At 37.5% G+C, this 27,435-nt stretch overlaps 1 protein-coding gene across 3 annotated transcripts in view; it reads left to right on the forward strand.

Moving 5' to 3' along the window:
• WAC (WW domain containing adaptor with coiled-coil) overlaps nt 1-10,259 on the forward strand; it is a 54,012-nt gene extending 43,753 nt beyond the window's left edge. For all 3 annotated transcript variants that reach the window (XM_083379422.1, XM_083379421.1, XM_083379423.1), the window contains exons 10-14: nt 2,743-2,891; nt 4,676-4,794; nt 6,668-6,842; nt 9,051-9,178; nt 9,578-10,259. In XM_083379422.1, coding sequence (XP_083235548.1) covers nt 2,743-2,891; nt 4,676-4,794; nt 6,668-6,842; nt 9,051-9,178; nt 9,578-9,647 — 641 coding nt within the window. In that variant the 3' untranslated portion in view covers nt 9,648-10,259. The remainder of the gene's footprint in view (nt 1-2,742; nt 2,892-4,675; nt 4,795-6,667; nt 6,843-9,050; nt 9,179-9,577) is intronic.
• Nucleotides 10,260-27,435: the final 17,176 nt, after the last annotated feature.

Consider the following 27,435-nt stretch of genomic DNA (forward strand, 5'->3'; position numbering starts at 1 on the left):
AATAAATGCCACTTATTCAGCACAATCACAACTTTCAATGAGAAGTTATTAACTGAAGACTACCTATGTATATATAAAGTATACACAACAGTATTAACAATATAGTTTTAAGATTAGTAACCACAATATTAAAGAATAGAGAGTCCTAGAAAGTCACATTGTAAACAGAATAATTTGAAAATATTTTGATTTTATCAATGAAAAGTTTTCGCCTTGCCGTTTTGGCAAAAAAAGCACATGCACGCCATTCTGCCCCAAAACCTAAATGTGGACACAAAAGTGATCTGTTGCTGTAAATCAGTTGTAGATTTGTCCCCCCAATTTTGTATGGCCACTATATTAATCTTTATGCCCTAGAAATTCATGTTTCTGCATATTTTCATAGATATCAAATACTAGGAATATAGCTATACTTAACACAGAAAAATTGATTAAAAGCCTTATCTACCCATTTATTTCAGTCCTGAGTTGGCAGTTGTAGCTGGTTCAGCCATGTGAATTACTATTTCTATGTAGATGTCCATTTTTAGGCAATTATACCTGCATATATAAAAGATTGTATCTAATTTATGTTATGTTAAGAAATTTTCTTCATATCAATCTCATTTTAAAATAATAGAATTAATTATTAAAGTGATTTCTACACAGGTTTACCAGAAAAATTTAAGTTCATTATTCTACAAATGTTAAAATTATTATCAGATTTATCATTTTCTTTAAAATATTTCATTTTAGAATTTGTTCAGGACTAAAACTACTGTGAAACAGAACTGGCAATAATAACATCTGCACCAACTCAACTAAATAATTAAACTTTAGCTCAACAAATTTCCAAGAAGCACTTGAGAAATATATCAGATTTGTTTTGTTGTTCAGTTTGAGAAGAGTATTAAAATAATATTTACAGGGCTGAGTTGATGCTTAGCAATAAAAATATAGGAGATTCATCTTAATCTTCCCATTAAAAGTATCCACTATAGTTTAACCAGATTATCCCATATTGTTAAGATTTCCATAAATAAATGGGTTGTTATTTTACATACATACATACATACATACATACATACATACATACATACATACATATCTTGTAGCATTAAGTACAGAAATCTCAATAATTGCTAGGATTTCAGTAGGTCAAATAATAACTGAAGTCAAGCCCTAGTCATGTTTATCTTATCCCAAATATTCAGTTGTAATGCTTGATTTGTATCAAAACTAGAGGGAAATACAAATTTACCAGGTAAGGGTCTTAGATCAAGATAAGCAGAGGAGGCAGAAGAAGCCCTTATTTTAACCATCCTCAATTTACAACCTAGTGATCATTCAAAGTTACAATGGCACTTAAAAAAGTGACTGATGACTGTTTTCACACTTATAACTGTTGCAACATTTCTATGGTCACATAATCAGAATTTGGACTCTTGGCAATCAGCTCATATTTATGATGGTTGCGTTGTCCCTGGGTCATGTGATCACTTTTTGTGATTTACAAGTAAAGTCAGTGAAAAAATTAGATTCACTTAACTGTTATTAACAACTCTAGTGATTTACTTAGCAACTGTGGCAAGAAAAGTTGTAAAATGGGACAAAACTCACCTAACAATTGTCTTGCTTAATAGTAGAAATTTTGGGTTTAATTGTCATCATAAATAAACCTGTATTTCAGGTTTGTGCCCAGATTTTCAATCTTGGTACAGACACTGCCTATGGCTCAGTGTTTTGGGCACAGAATGTTTTGTGTAGCTGTATTTTCTAAATATGGTTAGTATGCAAGGAGAAATTTGATTTTTATTCATTGTGTGCGGTTCTTAGTTTTTTAGGTTAAAATTATGGAGATTGCTCTCATAAAAAGCTAACTGTAGATCAGTGCATGCATTTGTTTGCTTATTCATTTGCTGCAATTTATGTACCTCATGTTTCCAAAAACTCTGTGGAAAACAAATTACATATATACTACCAAAGCATTTGTTGTCATGACTTTTAAACTGGTTGAAACAATGCATCACAGGATAATAATTTTTCAGCTGAGATATCCCAAATGGACTAACTTAACTTATAAAATCTGGGATACATGACTTCTGAGGGAATGGAATTTGGGGAGGTTGTGGCTGCTTCAGTGCTATAGGCTGCTGATCAGGTGATCTTCATTTTCAATGTTCTGAGACAATTTCCCAGTCTTGCAGTCCTCATTTCTTCCCATCCAGCAGCAGCCTTGCAACTTCATGCTGGCTTCCCCACTGACCTTCACCCTGCAAGCTTTCCACAAACAAAAGAGAACCAGCAGGAATTCAAGGGAGAAGAGATTAGGGAAGGAAAGGAAGGAAGGTTTCTGATGCTCCCTGCCAGCTTCCTCACAAGGGGAGCCGACAGAAAATCTCTCCCTCTCCCACTGCTTTTTTGCCCACCCTTGAGCATTCTGTTTCTTTGCTTAGTTAAGAAAATAACTCTGAAACAATGACTGAACAGGGCATGAGTTGTCTAGTTCTTCCTAAATCCTACTTATTGTTGCAGCGCGAATAGTTGTGTGTGCCTTGTCAATGTAAGATTTTCATTCTTTGATGCAGTAAATTTGCTGGTCTGTGATCATAATAAATGGGAGGGAGTAATGCCTGCTTTGACCTTATTTATGTTAATTACAGCAGCAAATTTATAGGGTTGCCTGACTTGTCATACGAATGCTGTTTCTTTTAAAATACTCAGTCAATAAGCAATAAATCACTGTTATGATTTAATTCACAGCTCAGCCATCTAATCAGTCCCCAATGTCTTTAACATCTGATGCTTCATCACCAAGATCATATGTATCTCCAAGAATAAGCACGCCTCAGACTAACACAGTTCCTTTGAAACCTTTGATTAGTACACCTCCTGTATCATCACAGCCAAAGGTGACTTTTAATGTTATTGTTAGTCTCCAGTATGTTCATAGAATTATAAATCATCACGTGGTAGTTTATATTTGTAGTTGACAAGGACACTCAAAACCTTTTTTAAAAAGTTGCTCAGTTGGTCTTCCACATTGTATGCATATGCATTTAATACTTCTTATCCCAGTGCAGGACTTTATATTTCCCTCTATTAAATTTCATCCTATTAATTTCAGTCCATTGTGTCCAGATCTTGAAATATTTCTCTTCTTAAAAGTTTTACCATAATGTCATCTGCAGATTTTAAACATTCTCAATGATATTTTAGTGCCTTCTATGTTGTAATATTTCTTGTATAAAATAAAAGACTGAAATATTTTAAGATATTTTCCCAGCTAATCTTAACTGTATGAATTGGTCTCTGAAGGATGAAAAAACTAACTTTATTTATTTTTAGTGTATTCCTATTTATGTGTTGATTTTTAACATGAGCAACAAAAGATGCAGTCATGTGTCTGGCATTTGAATAGGTGAACTGTGGCAAGATTGTAATATAGACTCCAGCTGACTGCTTTTTGGGCTCATGAAGCTTCTCTAGGTGATATTGAATCAGTATTTATTTATTTATTTGTTTGTTTGTTTGTTTGTTTGTTTGTTTTTATAAACCGCCCTTCTCCCGAGGGACTCGGGGCGGTGTACAGAGGAAGGAAGGTATACAGATTGAACAATAAAAAACAATAGTAAAAAACAAACTGGGACCCCAATTAAAGCTATCATGCCAGGCCGGACTGCTGGAACAGGAAGGTTTTTAAGTCGCGCCGGAAGGTGCGGAGGTCGGGGGCCATCCGGATTTTGGTTGGCAAGCTGTTCCAGAGGGCTGGCGCACCCACTGAGAATGCCCTCCCCCTGGGGGCCACCAGCCGACATTCCTTGAGCGGTGGCACCCTGAGGAGGCCCTCTCTGTGGGAGCGCACAGGATGGTGGGGTGCTGACATTGGCAGAAGGTGCTCCCGTAGGTAGTCCGGACCCATGCCATGTAGGGCTTTGTATGTCATTGTTAGCACCTTGAACTTCACACGGAAGGCAACCGGAAGCCAGTGCAGCGCACGGAGGAGAGGTGTGATATGGGAGTATCGGGAGGCTCCCAAGAGTGTCCGTGCCGCTGCACTTTGCACCAGTTGAAGCTTCCGAGTGGATCTCAAGGGCAGCCCCATGTAGAGAGCGTTACAGTAGTCTAGGCGAGAGGTCACAAGGGTATGGGTGACTGTACGTAAGGCATCCAGGTCCAGATAAGGCCGTAGTTGGCGAACTAGTCGAACCCGGGAGAAGGTCCCCTTGGTCACAGCTCCTATGTGATCTTCCAGGGAGAGCTGCGAGTCTAGGAGGACACCCAGATTGCGGGCCCTATCAACAGGGGGTAGTAACTTGTCCCTGATGTTAAGCGATGGGACGTAACGATTCAGACCAAATAGATCTTAATTAGGGATTGAATGTTCACAAGTTCCTAAGGCTCTTGTATTCCCAGTATACCGCCAAAGAGAGCTAAATAGAAGTTACCTTACTATAGCAACCAAAAAATCATAGTATTAAACATTCAGCTCTAGCTTCATTTATCAGGATTGCTTTTATCAGAAGGAGCCAGACCATCTCAGGGCAAGTTTTATTTTGTTATTAATTTAACAATAGTCCCAAGATTATATTACAGTAGGGTTTATTTTATTCTGGCATAAATATTGATGAAGGACAGTCTGTTGATTATAGCTGTTTGAACAAATGTGGGTATCTAATCAAGTTTTGAACTTCAGGTTACTACTTCAGGTATTAAGCAAGGACCAGTTTTACAGTCAACGTCTCAGCAACCTGTGATTGCTGATAAACCACAAGGTCATGAACCTGCTTCTCCTCGAAGTCTTCAGCGTTCAAGGTAAATTTAAATTAATTAAGTATTGATTTCATGGTGCATTGTACTAGAAATGTTGATTATATTATATACGCCTTTCGATGGCATACTTTCTCATCACATCTTACTCAGGGTTTTTAAATTAAGGTTTGAATTATGCATTGCAAAAATAATAATTGTAGATGTTATATTTTCTTATTTTATTGAATTATTCTGTTTCTTAGAAGAAATATCTCTCCTGCAGACTAATAATCATATTGCTAAATTTGCAATCTAACCACCAATATCTGTTAATGTTTTTCTTACATGATATAAGTTGGCTGGAAGAATACAAGGGGGTCCAGTAAACAAATGAATTTGTCTAAGTGCTTTGCGCAGTCTTATATTAAACATTTGAATCAGAATCAGAATCAAAAACATTTTCCTGAGCCCAAATATTGCTAATTGTAAAATACAGAAGGAAAGTACACTGAATTATCAAATTCATAAGAACCATTTCATTTGTTTCTAAGCAGTAGAATAAATGTTTAGATTCCACTTTTGTTTGAACAACTAAATAGCTGAAAATATCAGAGAGCTATATGTAAGATTTTTAAAACATTATAGAGAAAGATTTTTCCCAAAAATTCCCTTGATTTTTATGAAAACAATTCCCATCATCTTCATTCTATAGTAAACTGGGTCTAAAGTAACTCAGGACACAAACTTTGTTGTACAGCCTAAGAGACAATTTGACTTAAATACATTTCAAAGAAACTACACGTCTTACTAAGCCACATGTTTTACCTTCTCCCAACTCTTTCTCAGAGGAAGAAGGTGGATGCTGGAGTTAACAATAGTAAATATGTACCCTTCAGAGAAACAGCAGTTTGATAGGTGGTAATATTGTTTTTTTCTTATATGTAAAAGTAAGTCCAGATAGTTTTCTAAAACTGCTTTTTTTGGCTGCTGTTTCTGTTTCTTTTATTATCACTATTTCTATGTCGTGGTGGCTCAGTGGATAGAATTCAGCATTGCAGGCTAACTCTACTCACAGCCAGGAGTTTGATCCTGACCAACTCAAGTTTGACTCATCCTTCCAGAGTCGGTAAAATAAGGGCCCAGATTGTTGGGAGCAATATACTGACTTTGTAAACCACTTAGAGGGATGTAAAGCATTATGGAACGGTATATAAGTCTAAGAATTATTGTGATTGCTATGCCACTCTAATTCAAAAAGCTCTAAATGGTATAAATAAAAAACTATTCAGCTATTCGAATGAAAGATTTATGGAAAGCAATGTATAAAATACACATGTAATCAAATAACTTTTGGTCCTTTGGTGATTCTGTAAGGATAGTCAGTGTTTAAAATCAACAATTACTAAAATTTTGTCAGTGATTATTGAAATAATTCAGTATAACCTGCATAAATTTTAAAAAAAGATTTGGGTAATTATATATATTTTAATATAAATGCATATCCAGTAAAAGTAAAGGTTCCCCCGCACGTGCGTGCTAGTCGTTCCCGACTAGGGGCCGGTGCTCATCTCCATTTCAAAGCTGAAGAGCCAGCGCTTATCCGAGGACATCTCCATGGTCATGTGGCCGGCATGACTAGACGCCAAAGGCGCACGGAACGCTGTTACCTTCCCACCGTAGTGGTCCCTATTTTTCTACTTGCATTTTTACATGCTTTCGAACTGCTAGGTTGGCAGAAGCTGGGACAAGTAACAGGCACTCACTCTGCTACGCGGCACTCGGGATTCGACCCACCAAACTGCCGACCTTCTGATCGACAAGCATATCCATTAGTGGCTGGCAAAGTAGTAGGAAAAAGAAATATATTAGACATAGAAGATTTGAAAATTGTATGAATTTAATGTGACAGTGACACAGTTCATTCTTTTTCTTATAGTAGTCCATCTCCTGGTCCAAATCATACCTCCAATACAAGTGCTTCAAACGCAACAGCACCACAGAATGCATCTGGACGGCCTACATGTTCATTAACTCCTACACTGGCAGGCCATTTCAATGAGAATCTTATAAAGCATGTCCAAGGATGGCCTGCAGATCATGCAGAAAAACAGGTGATTATATATTCAGTGGTTTTCTTGTGTGTTGTAAATCAGTTTATTAGAACTTTTGTGTACAAGTAGTAGTCGACTTACAACCACAGATAACCCCAAAATTTCTGTTACTAAGCAAAACAATTGTTAAATGAGTTTTGCTCCATTTTAAGACCTTTCTTGCCATGGTTATTAAGTGAATCACCACAGTTAAGTTACTATCATGGTTGTTAACTGAATCTGGTTTCCCCATTGACTTTGATTGTCAGAAGGTCATAAAAGGTGATCACATGACCCCAGGGCACTGCAAACATCATAAATATGAGTCAGTTGCCAAACATCTTAATTTTCATCCAATGACCATGATCAAAATTACAAAAAATGGTCATAAATTACTTTTTTCAGTGCTGTTATAACTTTGAATGTTCACTAAATGAACTGTAACTCAAGGACTACTTGTATCTGATAATGTTTAGTAAGCATTTTTCATTAATATTTTCCATAATTTTAGAAAGGGAGAAAGATTAGAATAATTTCTTTGGGTGGGAAGAAACAGGCTATAAAAGCAGCAGAAGTAGTTTTTTTTTAAAAAAAATACTATATAACCTACAGTTGTTAACTGTTGTTTTCATTCTAACTCTGTTTACGTAGACATTTATTAACCTATATGTGATGCAGATGATCCAGGTAACACTAATATATTTCCAGATCTTCTGTCAATGGTCCTCTGCTTCACATTGTGAGGCTGTAGGGGAAGATTGATCGTGATAACCAATCTGTAATTTTACATGGACTTAATGCTAAGTAGTCCATGTATGGTTTGGGAATCTTTTTCACTGGCAGGAGAAACTAAGCAGAATTGAATGAGCAGCCTATGTCAGCACAGTAGGTCAGTTGGAATAATCCAGATATAAAATAAAATCTGGTTAATCTTAGACCCATACTGGGCCACTGATATAGAATCATATAATTGCTGGGTTTATTTGTAATGCTAAGCTATAATTTACTTATAAGATTAATTAAATAATAATTGGCTAAACTTTCACAAAACAGAAACAAACAAAACTGATGATGTTATCTAGTTTGGGTAGATGCATGTGCCTTTGCTCTTTCTTGCTGACTTAGTTTAACCCTCTTTTCTTTATTGCATGAAGATTATCTTGTTTTGTTTTTATATGTTTAGTAAGCTTTTGGGTTTTTCAATAAGCACCATGTTCTTTTTCTGTTTTTTCTCCTTTTTCTCAACTAGAATAGTTTACAACTGTGCTTTTTACTTAGATGTGTATACATCTCCCAGAATATTCCAGGAAACATTGATTTGGATGTTCTGAGATTAATTTGTTATACCATGGAACCAGAACATTCCTGGATCATAGCAAATTACTTACTATTCTGAAAAGTTTACTTTTGGAAATATGTGGACTATATCTGGAAGGCTCAAATTGCTATCTTCTAGAAGAAGGACGTATATGATTTTATCCCAAAGTTTAGTTTCTCATTTCTTAAGAACTTCCTATCTAAGTTTTCTTTAAGAGCATTTTAACACTATATCCAGTTACTCAGGAAAGAGGTAAGGAACCTTTCCTGAATGTACTGAGAGGATGGACAGTGATCTGTCACTAATACTTTAATTTGGATTTATTGACTGATCAGGGGATTGGATTGAATCAACTAAATTCTCTGACAATCCCAAACTTACAAAGAATTCAAAATTTTATGTCATGAGAGGCTTGCTTAAATTCAGAGGTGGGTAGGAAGAGAGATTTTCTTTCTGGCAGTACCACTTGGCAATGATGAAGGTGGTTCATTCGGAAAATGGCAAGGTAGGTTATTGGGTTCAAACCTTCCTTTTCAATATGTAGTTGTCCTATCATTAGTCCTAGAGGTTTGAGTAATATATATTCTATACATCCTTGATTTCCAACTATAAATACCACATAAAACAACATTTTATTTATTTATTAACATTGAAGAACATCTTGCTTGGTAGGAATATTATTGTGATTGCTTTATGTTAATAAGTTAATCATGTTTTAATAGCCCCAGAGTCAACCCCAATTGGCAGGTTAGAGTAGTATTAGAGTATGGTAGTATAATTAATATGGTAGTATAATTAACCTTAACACAGCAGTTTAGGGCTTTGTGTGCTCTTATTTTTAGATTCTAGTTCTCATTCAGCATTATCTAGAAATGAAATAAATTTTTGAATAGTTCCTTTTAATTTTTTAGGCATCAAGATTACGTGAAGAAGCTCATAATACAGGAAGTGTCCATATGTCTGAAACTTGTACTGAATTAAAAAACTTAAGATCTTTAGTTCGAGTATGTGAAATTCAAGCAACTTTGCGCGAGCAAAGGTAATTCATTTTGGGTGCATTTTTTTGATTTGCTAAATTTTCAGTTATGTTTGTTTGTACAACTTTTATATAAATGTAGGAGGATGATTCCCTAGTGCACAGTCAAGGGCTAGGAACTGTTAAAATTTAACACCAGGATGATGCTGACTGAAACAGGCATAATACCTCCCTCCACAGCCATTGAACTACTGAAGGTACCCTTGTGTGCTCCGGATCTTGAACAATAATTTAGTCCATTATGTGTACCATTAAGGTAGGTCAATCATTTCCAGGCCCAAGAATTTTATCCTTTTTTAAAAAAAGTTAAAAAACCATATAAACAAGTTTATCACAGAATAACTGCTTACTGAAGAATCAATTTGGAATCTCAGATGCTAATTATATTATTTTCTTTTATAGGATACTCTTTTTGAGACAACAAATTAAAGAACTTGAAAAACTAAAGAATCAGAATTCCTTCATGGTGTGAAATATTGAATAATTGCACATGGGTTTTAAGTACAAGACTGTAAAACTAGTTGCCCAGTCTTAACTTTTTTCAGCTGCATTTGAGTAGACTTTGGACCGTTGAGTTGGGCAATACAAAATAACATGGGAAAGGGGAAAGGAAGGAAGTCATTCGGGGGGGAAAAATACAAGGTGATTTGTAAAACCCTTGAAATGTAGATTTCTTGTAGATGTATTCTTCACGTTGTAAATATGTTTTGTAGAGTGAAGCCATGGGAAGCCATGTGTATCAGAGCTTAGACATCCAAAACTAATCAATGCTGAGATGGCTAAATACCTAGCCTTTTACATGTAAACCTGTCTGCAAAATTAGCTCTCTTTTTTAGTTAATTTATCGTTCAGAAATCTTGCATTTCCTGAAATACAATGCAAGCACCAGGTGATCTATGTCTCAAAGCTGCAACAGTTTGAAACAGTTAGGGTAATGTACAAAATATCATGAAACAACTGTTTCCACACTTGCACCTAATCAACAGCAGTGCTTTTCCATTTCTGTTTTACAGAGCAGTGTTTTTAATTTTCTGTGTTCATTTTCCTTTTAAATTCCTAGATCTGATTTTATTAGTTTTTTTTTTTTAAAAAAAACCTTCTAATTTCTTCCTTTCATAAGGCACTGTTGCTATGGCACTTTTCTATAATCTTTTCATTCCTGTGTACAGTAGCTTAAAATTGCAGTGATTGAGCATAACCCACTTGTTTGTATAAATTATTGAAATGTATTTCCATTTGCACCTGAAAGAATGGACTGATACTACTACTGGGCATATGTGTTTGAAGGTACATCCCTTTCTCAGATTATAAGGAAATAGCCCAATGAACATGTCAACATAGTTGTGGGAGGGAAAGAAGGAAAAAGCTAGTCAGATGTGAATTGTATCTGTTGTAATAAACATGTTTTCAAACAAAGAAACAAACAAAAAACCACTGGTTTTCTTTTCCTTGATCGATAACATATTACAATTTAGACTGTTTGGAGATTCTTCATCAAAGCTGTTCTTGTTGAATACTTTTTTACTTAATTAAAAATAAGTCCTCACAGGAAGTTTTGTTTAAAAAAAATTGTAATTGTGTATAAAATATTTAATGACATTCAACAAGGATCAGTGACACCTCCCAACAGTTGTCATATGTTAACTCCTGGTTTTTACCTGTCTTGCTATTATGACTTTTCATTTGAAAGGATGTTTGTGTTGTAGCTAACTGTTCAAGTCTGGTGCTGACTGCTGTTCTTAGCCATCACAAAACGCTGACTTTGTGTAATTGGAGTGTCTCACTGTTTGAAAATGGTGGGAAAGCTCAGCTTTGTATATTGTTTCCTAAAGTATATTAAAAAAATAAAAAAGAAACTATTGCTACTACAAAATAAATTTGGGTTTTTTTTCCAAAAAAGTTAATAATTACTGTTGTTTAAGTCTTCATACATTCCTAAAGTCTGTCTCTTTAGAACTTTAGGTCATGCGGAAAAATGGCCAGCTTGCAAACCAGCTGTGCCACTGCTGATGTATTGACTTAAAATTCATTCACAGATGCATCTGTCTCAGAAAAACAGAATCCTGCTTTTTTTATGTATGCCTCTTCCGTTTGCTTGTAAATCTGTTGTCTTACCTTTTTGTCTTCTTGATAAAACACTGTAAAATGAAAGCACTCTATAAAATGATTTCTCTTGATAGAGACCTCAAAGAAGATGTAATATTTCCAAAAGTTTTAAAGCCAGAAAAGAAAAAGCTATTTTTGTAAAACAAAGAAACAAACTTATTTTTAGCACTGTTTACTAATCTGCAATCACTTTCTTATTTTAAGAGCTTAAAATGTATTATGTATAACCTGATCTGTTCATAAAATCATGTTTGTTTTATGAAAATTGAAAGTGGTTGATTTATAAAATTAAAAGTGTGTCTAGGTGGGTGATAATGCAACAGTATAACAGATTAGTAAGAAATAATTTATATAAGTTATGGAAATATTAATGTAGTTAAAATAGAGTTTAATACACTGAATTCTGGTGTTTCAATAAAGAAGTGTACAGTGTTTATGGGTCAGCTTCTTTGTGCTGTTCTGTCCTTTGTGGATCTTGAGTAGATTCACAGGGCAAAGAGGAGTTTTCCCATTCTAAAGTTTTGTTGATTTGTTCTGTTCTCTTGAACAAGTATGCCAATCAAAATTTCATGTAATTGATATTAACTAGAAAAATGTTAATTTTTTTATTCTGAAAGGCAGTCCATCAAGAGGCAGGAATACATGTTCAGAAAAACTGTTCTATTCCATCTTTATTTTTCTAAAAAAATACTAATTTAAAATATTTTAAGGAGTCACAAATTGGGAATTTCCTTCCTCTGTTAAACAGCACTTTTTATTTTCTTAAATTTTATTGTTGTATTGTGATTATGATTTTTGGTAAGTGAACTATCAAACAAAAACTAGCTCTCAAACTGATTCAGATTGCATGTCTTGCACTATCTAGTAGTACAAATACCTTTTTAATATTTAAAAATGTTCAAAATCTCAGGCAAAATCACTTAATATCACAAATTTGTGTTCCTGTCCAAAATCTCATAATTTCAGGTGGTGACCAAAGTTCCTGGCAATTGTCATCTCAGATTGCAATTATTTATTTTTTATTTAATGTTGGTTTTGTGGATTTCATCGTAGATTAGAAAATGTATCTGTCAAGTTTGAAAAGTTTTTGATATTGTCAATGATATTTGACCAATTCCTATTTAGCTGGCCCAACATTTCCAGGTCCCTCAATTGTCCTTAAGATATCACACTTGCCCAATCAAAGGAAGCCCCTCCACTGTCTTACTATAATTATATATTTTGTAAATACCTAGCGGTGTTCCATGTGTCTTGACATACAGCCATGCTGGCCACATGACCATGGAAATTGTCTTTGGACAAGGATGGCTCCCTCAGCTAAGAAACTGACTTCAGCACTTCCCCGTAGAGTTGGAGATGACTGGACAGGGGATACCTTTACCTTTCAATACAGAGCTTCCTGGGGAAGCCTGTAATACTGGGAATGGTAAAAGGAAAGATGACAATCTAAAGAAAGGTTACAGTAGTGATGGATGCACCATTGGAATACCTGAATAAGCAGACTAGGGACAGACTGTCAAATGTCACAAGCTGTCAAGCATTGATTTTAAGGCAAGATCCTGTTTCAATTTCCTGAATCCTGCACAGGCATGCTCAAGATAAAAGAACTGATAGGTTTCAGGTAGCTTTTAAAAATGTAGAATTGAATTTTTGTCCAACTGCTCTGTGAATTAAAATTAGTTTCCCGGCTGCATCAGTTTCTGTGGGACAGCCTTTTGTCCTTTATTATGTAGTGCTTCATTTCATTTATTATTTTATTACTTTAATATCAAGGTAATCTAGACAAGAAGCACACCCAAAATTACTAGCTCTATCCTTATTGTAAAATTAACAGAAATCTGAAAGTTCCCCTTTATAGCCCAGGAAACTAGAGGGGGCCTCTGAGTGCTTGAGCAGGAGGTTTTGTACTAGAAGACCTCAAAGGTCCCTTCCAACTCTGTTCCTCTGTCATGCCCCATTTATCTAACAGCTGCTTCCTCCTGTCTCCCTAGATCATTTTTACATACCATTGTATTAAAATTAATGCCCAGTAATACACAGTACCAAAGGAATCATGATCTGCCTTTCTAACATAAACTTAATCTCTGCCTAGCTAGCATATCTATACTAGATGGAAAGTTGTAACCTAGCAAAAAAAAGGAAGGCTGATACTATCTGGAAATCCCAGGAATTGCCAGGTCTATTTGTTTTATTCGTCAAGCAAAAATTACAAATTCAAACAAAATCAATGTGACAGCGATGATAGACATGCCAGTGCACTTACACATGCTCCCTTAGGGACCTCTTAAATATAGAGTGAAGACCACAGAAGTTAATTTAGAATTAAAATAATGGCTGATACAACTGAATCAGGTAAGATATTCTAGACTGAATTCTGTTGCAAAAATCGAAGTTTAAAGTGGTTGTTCACATGTGTTGCATTATGATTAAAACTAAAAGGTCATTTCCAGGTAAAACGTTACGTACAATTTTCTATACAATACCTACGTTTTGACTGCGAGTGTCAATTCTAAACTCTACAAACTTAAGAACTTCAAGCCTAGTAGCATAAAGTATTCTATTATGGACAGAAGAATCCAAGACTTCTCTTGTACTTCTGAATTTGCTTGATTGTATTAATGTCCGATATATGGTAAGGATTCCAGACATTTGAACAGTATTCCAGGATTGGCCTAATTATGTTTTATAAGCTCTAACGAGCAATACAATATTTCCAGTAAAAAAAATCATAGAATTAAGTCCACAATGTTAGTGGTTTTTAAGCAGTGCTGTTATAATGAACTTTAGAACATAAATGATTGGGGATGAGTACACCCAGGTTCTTAAGAGAAGGGTTGTCTACTAAAGTGAGTGGTGCCCAACCTTTCTGGCTGCATGGACTGGCAGCTGAAGCCGCAGTAGCAGCAGCAATTGGGGGGGGGATGGTTTCATGCATGCAAAGTAGTCCTGCGCATATGCAAATGAAGCTTCGCATGCTTGCCCACCACTTGCATGGCCTGGCTCCCAATGGGCCGCGGACCAGTACCAGTCCATGGACACTGTACTAGATCAATACCACCTGTAATAATGCCGCTTGGGGTGCGTGTGAAAGCCCTAATAAGCAGGCATATACATAGAATGAAGGCTACTGCTAAGCTTGTAAGCCGCCCTGAGTCTTCGGAGAAGGGCGGGATATAAATGGAATTAAAATAAATAAATAAATAACCTATCCTTACATTCTGGTTTTGTTTTCCAATATGCAAAACTGAACATTTTTTAACTGAAATCTGAAGTTGCTAAATGGATGACCAAAGACATGGTCAGTGTTATTTTACAAAGCAAGTTTTCAGCAATTAAACAGTTTTACATAATCAGCAAAGAGGACACACGATTACTTTTGTTCATGTAGTTCCAATATTTTTATAATGAAAAAGCTGTAAATTTGAGTAAGGTGAATAATCAATTGGTTTATAATTGATTGCATGATTTTGCATGTAACAACAGAGAGATGGACCTGTAGTGGTTCAAAAGGTGGAGATTCCAAGGCAATAGTATGGACATTCATAACGCAAGTACTGTATAGGACTTTTTGTGTGTGTGTGTGTGTGTGTGTGTGTGTGTGTGTGTGTGTGTGTGTGTGTGTGTGAAATAGAAGAGCTATGTGTATCACCTTGCATTCCTGAATGAAAAATGAGCTATATATCTAATTAATTCCTATGTCTATCAATGGTCACAACTAATCATTAATTCATTAGAAGTCTGTTAAAAGCACTGCTATCATACAATATAGTTTTATTAATTATTCAGTTGACTACAGGGAGTGCAGAATTATTAGGCAAGTTGTATTTTTGAGGATTAATTTTATTATTGAACAACAACCATGTTCTCAATGAACCCAAAAAACTCATTAATATCAAAGCTGAATATTTTTGGAAGTAGTTTTTAGTTTGTTTTTAGTTATAGCTATTTTAGGGGGATATCTGTGTGTGCAGGTGACTATTACTGTGCATAATTATTAGGCAACTTAACAAAAAACAAATATATACCCATTTCAATTATTTATTTTTACCAGTGAAACCAATATAACATCTCAACATTCACAAATATACATTTCTGACATTCAAAAACATAACAAAAACAAATCAGTGACCAATATAGCCACCTTTCTTTGCAAGGACACTCAAAAGCCTGCCATCCATGGATTCTGTCAGTGTTTTGATCTGTTCACCATCAACATTGCGTGCAGCAGCAACCACAGCCTCCCAGACACTGTTCAGAGAGGTGTACTGTTTTCCCTCCTTGTAAATCTCACATTTGATGATGGACCACAGGTTCTCAATGGGGTTCAGATCAGGTGAACAAGGAGGCCATGTCATTAGATTTCCTTCTTTTATACCCTTTCTTGCCAGCCACGCTGTGGAGTACTTGGACGCGTGTGATGGAGCATTGTCCTGCATGAAAATCATGTTTTTCTTGAAGGATGCAGACTTCTTCCTGTACCACTGCTTGAAGAAGGTGTCTTCCAGAAACTGGCAGTAGGACTGGGAGTTGAGCTTGACTCCATCCTCAACCCGAAAAGGCCCCACAAGCTCATCTTTGATGATACCAGCCCAAACCAGTACTCCACCTCCACCTTGCTGGCGTCTGAGTCGGACTGGAGCTCTCTGCCCTTTACCAATCCAGCCACGGGCCCATCCATCTGGCCCATCAAGACTCACTCTCATTTCATCAGTCCATAAAACCTTAGAAAAATCAGTCTTGAGATATTTCTTGGCCCAGTCTTGACGTTTCAGCTTGTGTGTCTTGTTCAGTGGTGGTCGTCTTTCAGCCTTTCTTACCTTGGCCATGTCTCTGAGTATTGCACACCTTGTGCTTTTGGGCACTCCAGTGATGTTGCAGCTCTGAAATATGGCCAAACTGGTGGCAAGTGGCATCTTGGCAGCTGCACGCTTGACTTTTCTCAGTTCATGGGCAGTTATTTTGCGCCTTGGTTTCTCCACACGCTTCTTGCGACCCTGTTGACTATTTTGAATGAAACGCTTGATTGTTCGATGATCACGCTTCAGAAGCTTTGCAATTTTAAGAGTGCTGCATCCCTCTGCAAGATATCTCACTATTTTTTGACTTTTCTGAGCCTGTCAAGTCCTTCTTTTGACCCATTTTGCCAAAGGAAAGGAAGTTGCCTAATAATTATGCACACCTGATACAGGGTGTTGATGTCATTAGACCACACCCCTTCTCATTACAGAGATGCACATCACCTAATATGCTTAATTGGTAGTAGGCTTTCGAGCCTATACAGCTTGGAGTAAGACAACATGCATAAAGAGGATGATGTGGTCAAAATACTCATTTGCCTAATAATTCTGCACTCCCTGTATATGAAAAAAACAATGAGCATCAGCTGCAATAAAAAAGTATAAATATTGGGCCCTTATTGGGACATAATTGGCAGTTGAATCAGGTATGTATCTTCTGTACTGTGTTCTACATGCACACATTCTCTTGAGGTAGGGAACTTCATATTTAACCATAAAATAGCTGCTCAAATTTTGCACTGGTAAAGGCTATCCAATGGTCCTAAGTCAAACCTGCTGGATATTTTTCTGTTTAAAAATATTCTTGCCCAGCCATTTCAACAATTTGATATTTGCAAGAGACTGTTGGTTTAGTAAGGCATTTGATAAAGTAGATCACAACCTACTATTTGATAAGATAGAAAAAAGTGGGTTAGATGAATCCACCAGATGGATTCGTAGCTGACTGACCGGCCATACTCAGTGTGTGGTCCTCAATGGAACTGCATCTCTATGGAGGGAAGTGTGTAGTGGGGTACTCCAGGACTCTGTTCTAAGCCCAGTGCTCTTCAACATCATCATCAACAATTTGGATGAGGGGATAGATGGGGAACTCATCAAATGTGCAGACGACACCAAGTTGGCAGGAATAGCCAATACTCCACAAGATAGGCTTAAGATACAGGAGGATCTGGACTGACTTAAACACTGGGCGCTATCTAACAAAATGAAATTCAGTGGTGAAAAAAGTAAGGTTCTACAATAGGCAAGAAAAACCAAATGTACAGGTATAGTATAGGTGGTACCTTGCTCAATAGTAGTAACTGTGATAGGGATCTTGGAGTCCTAGTGAACAATCACTTAAATATGAACCAGCAGTGTGCTGCAGATGCCAAAAAAGCCAACACAGTGCTAGGCTGCGTTAACAGGAATAGAATCAAGATCATGTGAAGCATTAATACCACTTTACAATGCCTTGGTAAGGCCACACTTGGAATACTGCATCCAGTTTTGGTCACCACTATGTAAAAAAGATGTTGAGACTCTTTAGAAAGAGTACAGAGAAGAACAACAAAGATGATTAGGGGACTGGAGGCTAAAACATATAAGGAACGGTTGCTGGAATTGGGTATGTCTAGTTTAATGAAGAGAAGGGTGAGGGGTGACATGATAGCAGTGTTCCAATATCTCAGGGATTGCCACAAAGAAGAGCGAGTCAAGCTATTCACCAAAGCGCCTGAAGGCAGGACAAGAAGCAATGGAAACTAATGGATAGAAACTAATCAAGGAGAGAAGCAACCTAGAGCTAAGGAGAAACTTCCTGACAGAACAATTACGGTAACCAGTGGTACAACCTGCCTCCAGAAGCAGTGAATGCTCCAACACTGGAACTTTTTAAAGAAGAGACTGAACAGCCATTTGTTTGAAATGGTATAGGGTTTCCTTCCTAAGAAGGGGGTTGGACTAGATAACCTCCAAGGTCCCTTTCAACTTTATTATTATTATTATTTTATTCATTAAACATGAATCCCAGTCAACTGAACATTGAAACTGAGTGGTGCTGATGGTTGACATGGCTTGCTGCCAGCATCCTACTTATCAACCTCCTTAAATTGTAAGATGTTCTGAGTAGTGCAGTTTTTTGTAGCATTGCTGGAGTTATTACAGGAAGCTGCAGTTTCTTGATGTATTTTGCAAAGTTTTGCACTGTTACACATTTCATCCATAATCACACAGTTTCGATGGCCAGGTAGTGATATTTTGTAATTTTTTCCAGTTCTTTTTCTTTGACTCTGGCATCTGATACAGCAATATCAATCAGCTGTACGCTTCGGTTCTCTACAACTGCGATATCTGTCGTGTTGTGTTCCAAATGGCGATCTGTCTGTATTTGAAAGTCCCACAAGATCTTCACCCTCTCATTCTCAATAACTTTTCCCACCCTATGTTCCCACGACTTTTCGGACACAGGCAAGTCATATTTTTTACACAATGCCCAGTGGATTAATTTAGCAACTTGGTCATATCTAGCTTTGTAATCAGTTTGTGTGATTTTGCTGCACTCATATATTAGATGTGAAACAGTTTCAACTTTGTTATTGCAAAGTTGGCAGTTTGGATTGTCAGTGGATTTTTGTATCTTTGCTTTCATGGCATTAGTTTGTAGTGCTTTTTCTTGAGCAGCCAGTATTAAGCCTTCCATTTCTTTCTGGATGGTTCGCATCTTAAGCCATGCCTATATCAAGTTGTTATCACATTTTCCTTCAATGTTTTTCAAATGATGTCCATGCAAAGCTTTGGTTTTCCATCTATTTAATCTGTCATCCAGCCATTTTTCCTTATATTCTGTCTTTATTTCTGTTATTTTTATAATGCTCTATGTTTTCACAGCCTGCAGCAATTTTTCTGTACTTTGATTCATATAGTCACTCAAACTTCGTTTTTCTTCTTCTACAGTTTGGTGGATTTGCAATAGCCCTTTGCTCCCTATTTTTCTTGGCAGGTACAACCTGTCGATGTCACTTCCTGGGTATAGACCATGGTGCATATTCAAAAGTTTACACGTTTTCCGGTCTAGGTTTTCCAGTTCAGCCAAAGTCCAGTTGATAATTCCAGCTGGGTAGTGTATCACTGAGGACAGGAAAGCCTGGAGGAACATTGTCCATAGGGTCGCGATGGGTCGGACACGACTTCGCAACTAACAACAACAACAAAGTGTATCACTGGGACTACCCATGTATTAATGGCTTTAATTATGTTTCCAGCATTCAGCTTTGATTTTAATATTTTGCAGACTCTCCTGATGTATTCCTTTTGCATTGACTCTGACTTTTCCATTCAAGATGTTATCAGCTTCCACTATGCCTAGGCATTTGTAACCATCTAGGACTGTTTTCCATTTTTGCATGTTTGCTTTAAAAAATGTACAGATATTTTTGCTGATTCCAAAATAACAACAACAACAACAACAATTTATTTTGCTAAATGAAAAATTTGTTAAGGGAGTTTTGCCCCATTTTACAACTTTTCTTAGCATATTTGTTAAGTGAATCACTGCAGTTGTTAAATTAGTAACCTGTTTGGTTACGGCTTCCCCATTGACTTTGCATGTCAGAAGGTTGCAAAAGGGGATAAACTGATCATGGGGATACTGCAACAGTTGTAAGTTTGAAAATGGTCATAAGTCACTTTTTTCAGTTCTGTTGTAACCTCGAATGGTCGAGGATGATCTGTATTGCCTTAGCTGAGAGCAGATTATGTTGATAGACCCAAGATTTTTAGAAATGAATTCATCTATAGATAGCTATAAACTTTTGGCTTTTTCATGGGATGCAAAGTGGTACAGAATGTGGACAGTGCTGATTAGTGGTGTCCCAGAGATTTTCTTACTCTTTCTATACATTGAAGGCTCTAACCAGTAGCAGAAGGCTGTAATGTTAGAAATAAAACTGTGTGTGTGAAAAATGGGCTAGTATTTAAAACAAGAGATGTTATTAGGAGAAGCTCTTACAGCAGTTTGCTGTGTCAATGCCATCAGTTCACCTTTTTCTAGAATGCACTAGATGGCGGAAGTGCACCAGAGATTTCCATTTCTCTTCTTGAAGAACTACAATCCTTCCTTTGTTGACTCCACAAACATTTATTCCTTCCTTTCTTTACAAGGGTTTCTGTAGATGTTCCGAAATAACAAAGAGTCTTGCTTCCAGATAAGATATAAATCATTATCAAAGCAACTGTTTTACTGTGTGAGGCAGATTCCCCCACGGGGAAATCGCATTACTTATATTCATATATTTTAATCATTCTACTTATGCATATTCAGTCCTTTGGTCAGATTCCCATTGGATACGTTATCTACCTGATTACCTGTTGAATAAGACCTTCCCCCTCACTTAAAAAAAGTTTCTTTTTGTCCTGAGGTTGCCTGGAGGAGCAATGAAAAGGTCCTAATCTTTTCCCCCAGTTATGGGATGAAATATTGAAGGCTATCGAAAAATAAAATACTGGGTTTCTGGGTGCATTGAGTAACTTGGTAACATTGCACTAGGATTGTGTTAGTTGGAACATGCTCAAGTCAAACCTTGCCCAGGTTCCTTCAAAGTAGGTTTTCTTTTAGGTCTGACTGGTGTCTTAGATTGGGCCACTCTACTCACTGAATTCATTCACGAATTGAGGTGCTCTGTGTCTGTGGGCCAGTCAGGACATGGTCTCTATAGCACCTTCTGAAAGTTTAGGGTCCTTTGAAAAGTGCCCTAGAAGTAGCCCTATTAATAGATTGGTGCTGGAATAGAGTGAGGACAGATTTATGAATAACAAAACAAGGGAGTTTATTTCTAAATCAAAATAAATAATAATTAAATAATAAGTAAGCCCCATCCTTGACCACCACTGCAAGGAAATATCTGTGTTCACAGTTCTGACATGGTGAATGGCAGCATTCAGAAGTAGCTAGTAAGCAAATTGTCATAAGGTGTTCTTATGATCTTAACAAAAAAGGGAACATTTTTAAATATTTGTTTCTCACCTTTATTATTTTTACAAATAACTCAAGGCGGCAAACATATCCAACACACTTTCCTCCTCCTATCTCCCCACAACAGCCCTTGAGGTGAGTTGGGTCCAGAGAGATCTACTCCTGGCTTAAGGAAGAACGTGATCTCACAGTCTCCTTCTTTCTAGCTTGTTGCCTTAACCACTAAAGCAAGCTGGCTCTCTTTTTCCTTTTTTTGTCTGTTGATCTTGCTATTATAATCTTCATTGAAAGGTGGAAAAATGTGGTGACAACTGTCAGTGATGTGTATTAAATATTTCATCACCAAAGTAAAATCTTCAAATTGAGTGGGGTATTTTTGGGGGGGTACATTGTAGTTTTCTTAGCAACAGTGGAGATAGTTTGCCATTGTTTTTTCCAAGACATTTTTCTTCTTCTCCCTAATCCAGCCCCCAGCCCTGGTTCATTACAGTTTAGTATCCTAAGATGCCACCTGGCTTGGGTTATGATAGAAAGAATAACTGTGCGGTGGCTTGTTTTTTTTTTAGTTGTTTGTTATTCTATTTTTTTCCAAGTCATTGGTGTTTTGCAGCACAAAAAGCAGCAGGTTAAAAATAAGATCTAGGAGGAGATAAAGCTATTGTCTTGAGAACAGAAGTAAAATAAGAGATTCTAATAACAACAACGATCACAAATGAAGAGATGCCCTTTAGGGAGAAGCTGTAGGATTTGGGTGTGCATCTTCTGTCAGGCGGAGTCTCTGTTCTAAAAATGGCAGAGGGCAGCAAATTGAAGCCCTGCCTGTTTTGTGTGTTGTCACCCGCACACACAAAGGGTAGGCTTTGATCATGTTAGTGTTATTTCTTCCCCTCCCTTAATCAATGTGGAATAACAAGACAACTATGGATATGTATTTTGGTGAATATATGGAGAAAATTATTTACAGATTTTGTCTTGTCTGAGACTATACATACATTTATAAGCACACTATATCAAATGAATGGGTCCATTTGTAAAGTTTTGTCCAATTGTCTTTAAAAAGATTATTGGCTCTGAACGTGGATCTATCAGCCCCTTTTCATTCTTATGTCTTTGTATAATTTCCTTGCTAAAAGAGAGAGAAGAGAGGGAAGCTATTAGATAGCAGTGTTTCTCAACCTTGACAACTTAAAATTGCATGAACTTTTAACACCCAGAAATCCTGCTAGGATTTGAATGGGAGTTGAATGCCACACATCTTCAAGCTGCCAAAGTTGAGAAACATTGTACGGTAGTCCTAAACTTACAACCATCTGTTTAGTGATTGTTTAAAATTACACAGTACTTAAAAAAGTGACGAGACCAGTTCTTGTACTTATGGCTATCATAGCAACTCTACCATCAGAGGGTAAAAATTCAGGCATTTAGCATATATTTATGGCAGTTGCAGTCCACCGGAGTCATGATTATCATTTGCAACTTTACCCGTCAGTTTCTGACAAAGTCAATGATGGAAGTCGGATTTACTTAACAATCACATGTTCACTTAACAACTCCAATGATTCGCTTACAAACCATGGCATAAAAGGTCTTAAAATCGGAAGCAACTCAGTTAACAACTGCCTTGCTTAGTAATAGAAACATGGTGGAAAGTTGGAGACTACCTGAATTAGAGGCAGGGCAGCTTCCCTCAAAGTTGGAAGCTTTGCACAAACCAGAAAAATAATAATAAAAAAGAGCATACAGAAACTAACAAAAGAAACAAGAGCATACAGTAAAATATGTAGAAAGACATAGGAGCATTTGACAAAAAGAAAAAGAAAAAAAGAAAAAGGAAGCTTTAGAAATATTTCAACCAGGAAACCGGCTAGGCAAGGAGATATTCAGATTGTTGAAGTACGGGACATTAAACATGTACTCAGGAAAGACAAAGAAGCTGCAGAAAAGTTTGATCGATTATTGGCATCTGTCCTCACTGCAGGGGAAGTCTGAATGGGCCTTTTCAACAGCTAGACAGAAGTGATCCGATAAACATCTTTACACAATGCATATTTAACTGTGGGATTTGCTACCACCAAACACTGTGAATGTTTTAGAAGAGGATTAGTCAAATGCAAGGAAGACGGGGCTATCAATAGTAACTAGTCTTGATGGTTATCTGTGACTCACTGAATTGTGGGCAACGTGTCTTAAATACCGACCAGGGAACCACAGCACAGTGCCCAGAGGCCTCTGTTTGGCCTGGGTGTGCCAGAGAATGCCGCACTGGATGGGGCCAGCAGCAATCATTTGCTGTCCTTATAATAGTTTATAAACTTGATTGCTATCTTCTATATCCATGGGCTGGCTGCAGAATGGTAGTCCATACGGTAATAGCAGTCGCAATAAAACAGTGAGCAAATCCTCTCTGCAATAGATTTCAAAGGACAAAAACAAGAAGTGTTCTCACTACTTAGAGGTGAGGGCTTTGTTGCTGTGAGGCTGGCTGAGCAGGTGGCTACAAAGAGCCTCTGGGTACACTCCGCTCAGCTGGAAGAACACAACAGCCAGGTGAGACCTGCTCATTCAGCGATCTTCTTGAAATCTGCCTTCTTTGAGAGGTGGTGAACAGGGCCAGAGTGCTCATTGTTTATCCTCCATCTCCAGTTTGGTGCTTGTGATGTGTCTGCGATAAGGGTACATAGATGCCCATGTTATCTTGTATTTGTGCCTTTGCTGTATCAAATTCTGCCTTTCGTGCAGCTTGAGTTTGGGCTATCAACGTTCCTGGGCAGAAACTCAAATTTTGTTTTCCATAAATCTAAGTGGGCCTCTTTTTATGTTTGCATTTTAAACTACTGAAAATAAAAGAATAAAAGGGGAAAAAGTGGAAGGGAAAAATAAAAAGAGAATATATTAAAGTTGTACAAAATTGCACAATAATTTGCATAATGTTAAAAGAAGGAAAATCATTCTTCTGTTATTGTTACTAGCAGTGTTAAATGGGAAGAAAGACAACCACATATCTATTTGGCATTTTAAGAATTAATGCTAATATTGTTGAGTCAGAGGTACACAAAACATATACAATGAAAAGAACTTTTAGTCAAAATAATAGGAATTAACAAGAATGTGTTTTTAATTTGAAATATTCCTCCTTAACTCTATGACCAGTCAGACAGAATTTGGAGTTTAAAGTCTTATATTCAAAGAAACTGAATGTTGGGTTGAATGCAGTCCAGTTGCCTTTTGAAAAAGCACCTTTGAGAAAGATATTTATGTCTATGAAGTAAATGGTTTCCAAATTAAGTTAAAATTAGCATCAGACTTACTTTTTTTAGATGGGGAGTTAATTTTGACACTGATGCATATTTCCTAAGCATACTCTCCCAAACCTTTAATGAAAAGTTTGAATAAGTGTAGATTATTCTAGCATTAGTTATCGTATATAAAGCAGCTCAGTGTATTTCGTAAGCCTGGAGATCCTTATCAGAAAAACAAATGGTAAGAAAAAAGTTAATATTTAAAAGTTGTTTCATTCCATTTCTACAAATAGAAATATATATTTGCTTCATTCTCTAGTCCAGAGGTCCCCAACCCCCAGGCCACAGCCTGGAGCTGGGACCCGGCCTGTTGGGAACTGTGTCATGCAAGCAGTGGGCAAGCACAAGAAGCATGCAAACCCACATTTACACAAGCAATGTGTGCACGTGAAACCATTCCTTCCCCCCATGCCACCTCTGCCACTGGGCCGCAGAACCTGAAAGTTTGGGCACTGCTGCTATAGTCATAAGGTTATAGGATGTAAAGACTGGATGTAGCCTTGTAAAGATTATCTAGGGCAGTGTTCCCCAACTTTGAAAACTTTAAAATGTGTGCACTTCAGCTCCCAGAATTCCATAGCACTGTAGCTGGGGAATTCTGGGAATTTAAATCAACACCTCTTAAAATTGCTTAAATTGAGAAACACTGCTCTAGGCAACCTAACCCAGGAATTTGCCTGGAAACTTGCCTGGATCACATCAATGTTAAGGCAACACTTTTATAGATCTGTGAATTAAAAGGAAAAAAAAGCTAAATTGCTGGGAGGAGTCATAGAAAGGAATGTCTTCAGGCAACATGTAGATCAGTGGATCTATTGCTGATCTTATCATAAGGCTCAGCTTACTGCTAAATAAATTGTTCAAGCTGGGAGAATCCATGTCTCTTCCCACTATAATAAAGAAGGAGAAGCCATAGTCAGGGGCTTCTGGCAGTGGGAAGTGCTACCTAACCCAAAACCAGATGCTCCACCAAAGCAGAATGGAGATGGACGTAAGCTGGGAGGGTCAAAATGTTTTGCCACCAACTTATAGATAATTCAGTATTGTTCAATCATAGGAGGCATAGATAAAATAAATATCTAAATGCTTTGGTGCAAGGCTTTTCAACCTTTTCACCCATTGGACCACTTTTAGGATATGGCATCATCCGAGTACCACCAGTTGCCTAGCAAGGTGTCAAAAACGTGGTGACCAAAAAAAAGAAGGAAAAAAGTGACTTACAACAGTTTGCTTCGTGACTGTTCGAAGTTACAATGGCACTGAAAAAAGTGCCCCCCAAGCCACAGTCGAGCAACACACCTGCCTGCCCGGCCGGCGGTGCTCTTCCTCCTGTCCAAGGTTTTCATTTTTGTGAGCATTTCTGTTGAGGATTGGCAGTGGGGGTGGGGTGGGTGGGGTGTTTGGTTTTTATTCCCCCCATCTGCTGGGTGGTTGCAGCAGGTTTTGGTCACTTCACATGACCCTGGGACACTGTGACCGTCATAAATATGAATCAGTTGCCAAGCATCTGAATGTAAATCACAAGACCCTGGGGATGCTGCAACATTCCAGCAGATCCGTGCTTCTTCTGGGCTCAGAAGTGCCAGGATCAGTGCTGAGCTCCAGCTGGAGCCTGGCACTGATCCTGGCACTTCCATTGAGCCCTGACAGCCCTGAAGAAGCACTGATCCTGGTGCTTTCGCTGAGCCCTGACAACCCTGCAGCTCCATCCTTCTCTCGCTCAGACTTGTGCGGTGCTGCCACCGGTTCATCTCATTCCCCTCCCCTGCTACCACTTTTCTAGGATGTTCGCGTGCCACCTGCCAGGTGCCAATGTACCACAGGTGGTACCCATACCACTGGTTGAAAAGCCCTGCATTGGTGTATATGCCTAAGCATCCATCTGCTTGCAAAGATTTTAGGAGGAGGAAACTTGCAAGTATATTCTCACATGCTAAAATTCTAGATGCAATTCTGGTTCCTTGTAAGGCACTTTGCAAGGCCCTGGAAGAGGAGAAAAAAAGTGTAAACTTTAGATAGCCTTTGAAGTTCTATGAGATATGTGTGGACATCAGTAGAATGTGATCAAAACATTCAAGATGACAGCCACATTGGTGCAGTCCAGTTTCACCTGTTTTTTATATTCACCATAACATACTATTGGGGAAAGTAATAAAAATCCTTAGGGGGCCTCACAATAAACGAAACTCAAAACAAAGAAATTACAATAAACCAATAAAAGAGGGGGAAAAATAAAACAAGATGGAATGAAACGAGATCTTACTCTCCCTCCCCAAAGGCCTGGATGAAAAGTCAGGTCTTCACAGTTGTGGAGGGAGACGGAGGGAACCTCATTCTATACGGCAGGGGTACTGCTACAGAAAAGGGGGTCCTGAGAGATGGCATTGCTTAATTGGACCCAAAGAATGTCACCCCTATCAGATCAGATCAACTGGAGAGACTCTATAGGAGATGATTGTTTTAAACTGGTTTGGTTAACAAGGATTAAAAAGAATGGTATGGAAATGCTTTTTCTTATCAACTGTTCATCTATGCTAAGTCTAATATACAGGCTACAGAAATATAATTTCAGAACAGAGAGTGGAAGGGACATTATTTGTCGACTCGATTGTTTTCAAAAAAATCTAATTTGAATCAACTAGATACAATAATCTGAGTGTAATCTGAGTGTGATGTTGCAATACAACGTACGGCGAGGTTAAAACAAAGGAAAGACCCTCTCGGCAATGCCAGGAATGTAATACCTCTTTCAATGACAGCTACTCATTTCCCCTTTGAAGCTGGTATGAACTTCTAATACAAGAGAATATTGTACATGCAAAATTTCCAGTTTTCACTTGTGTTCTCCTAGTGCTAAACTGATATCAAGAAAGGCTGATAAAATGGTCTACTCTTTCATCTTCTACCTGTTCCTCAGGTAGAAGCAAGACAGATTGTAAGAGATTTCTATTTTTAAAGGGGAGTATGAATGGGCTGCAATAACATGGGCTGCAATAATGTGGCATGTGATTTAGAGATCAGGTGCTGCACAGGTCTCCCCATCAAGATCTTCTCTGGTTATGGATCAGATTTAATGTCAGGTTAAAAAACAACTGATGAAAAAGA

The sequence above is a fragment of the Vipera ursinii genome (genome assembly GCF_947247035.1).
Source record: "Vipera ursinii genome assembly, chromosome: Z".
Taxonomy (NCBI): Eukaryota; Metazoa; Chordata; class Lepidosauria; order Squamata; family Viperidae; genus Vipera; species Vipera ursinii.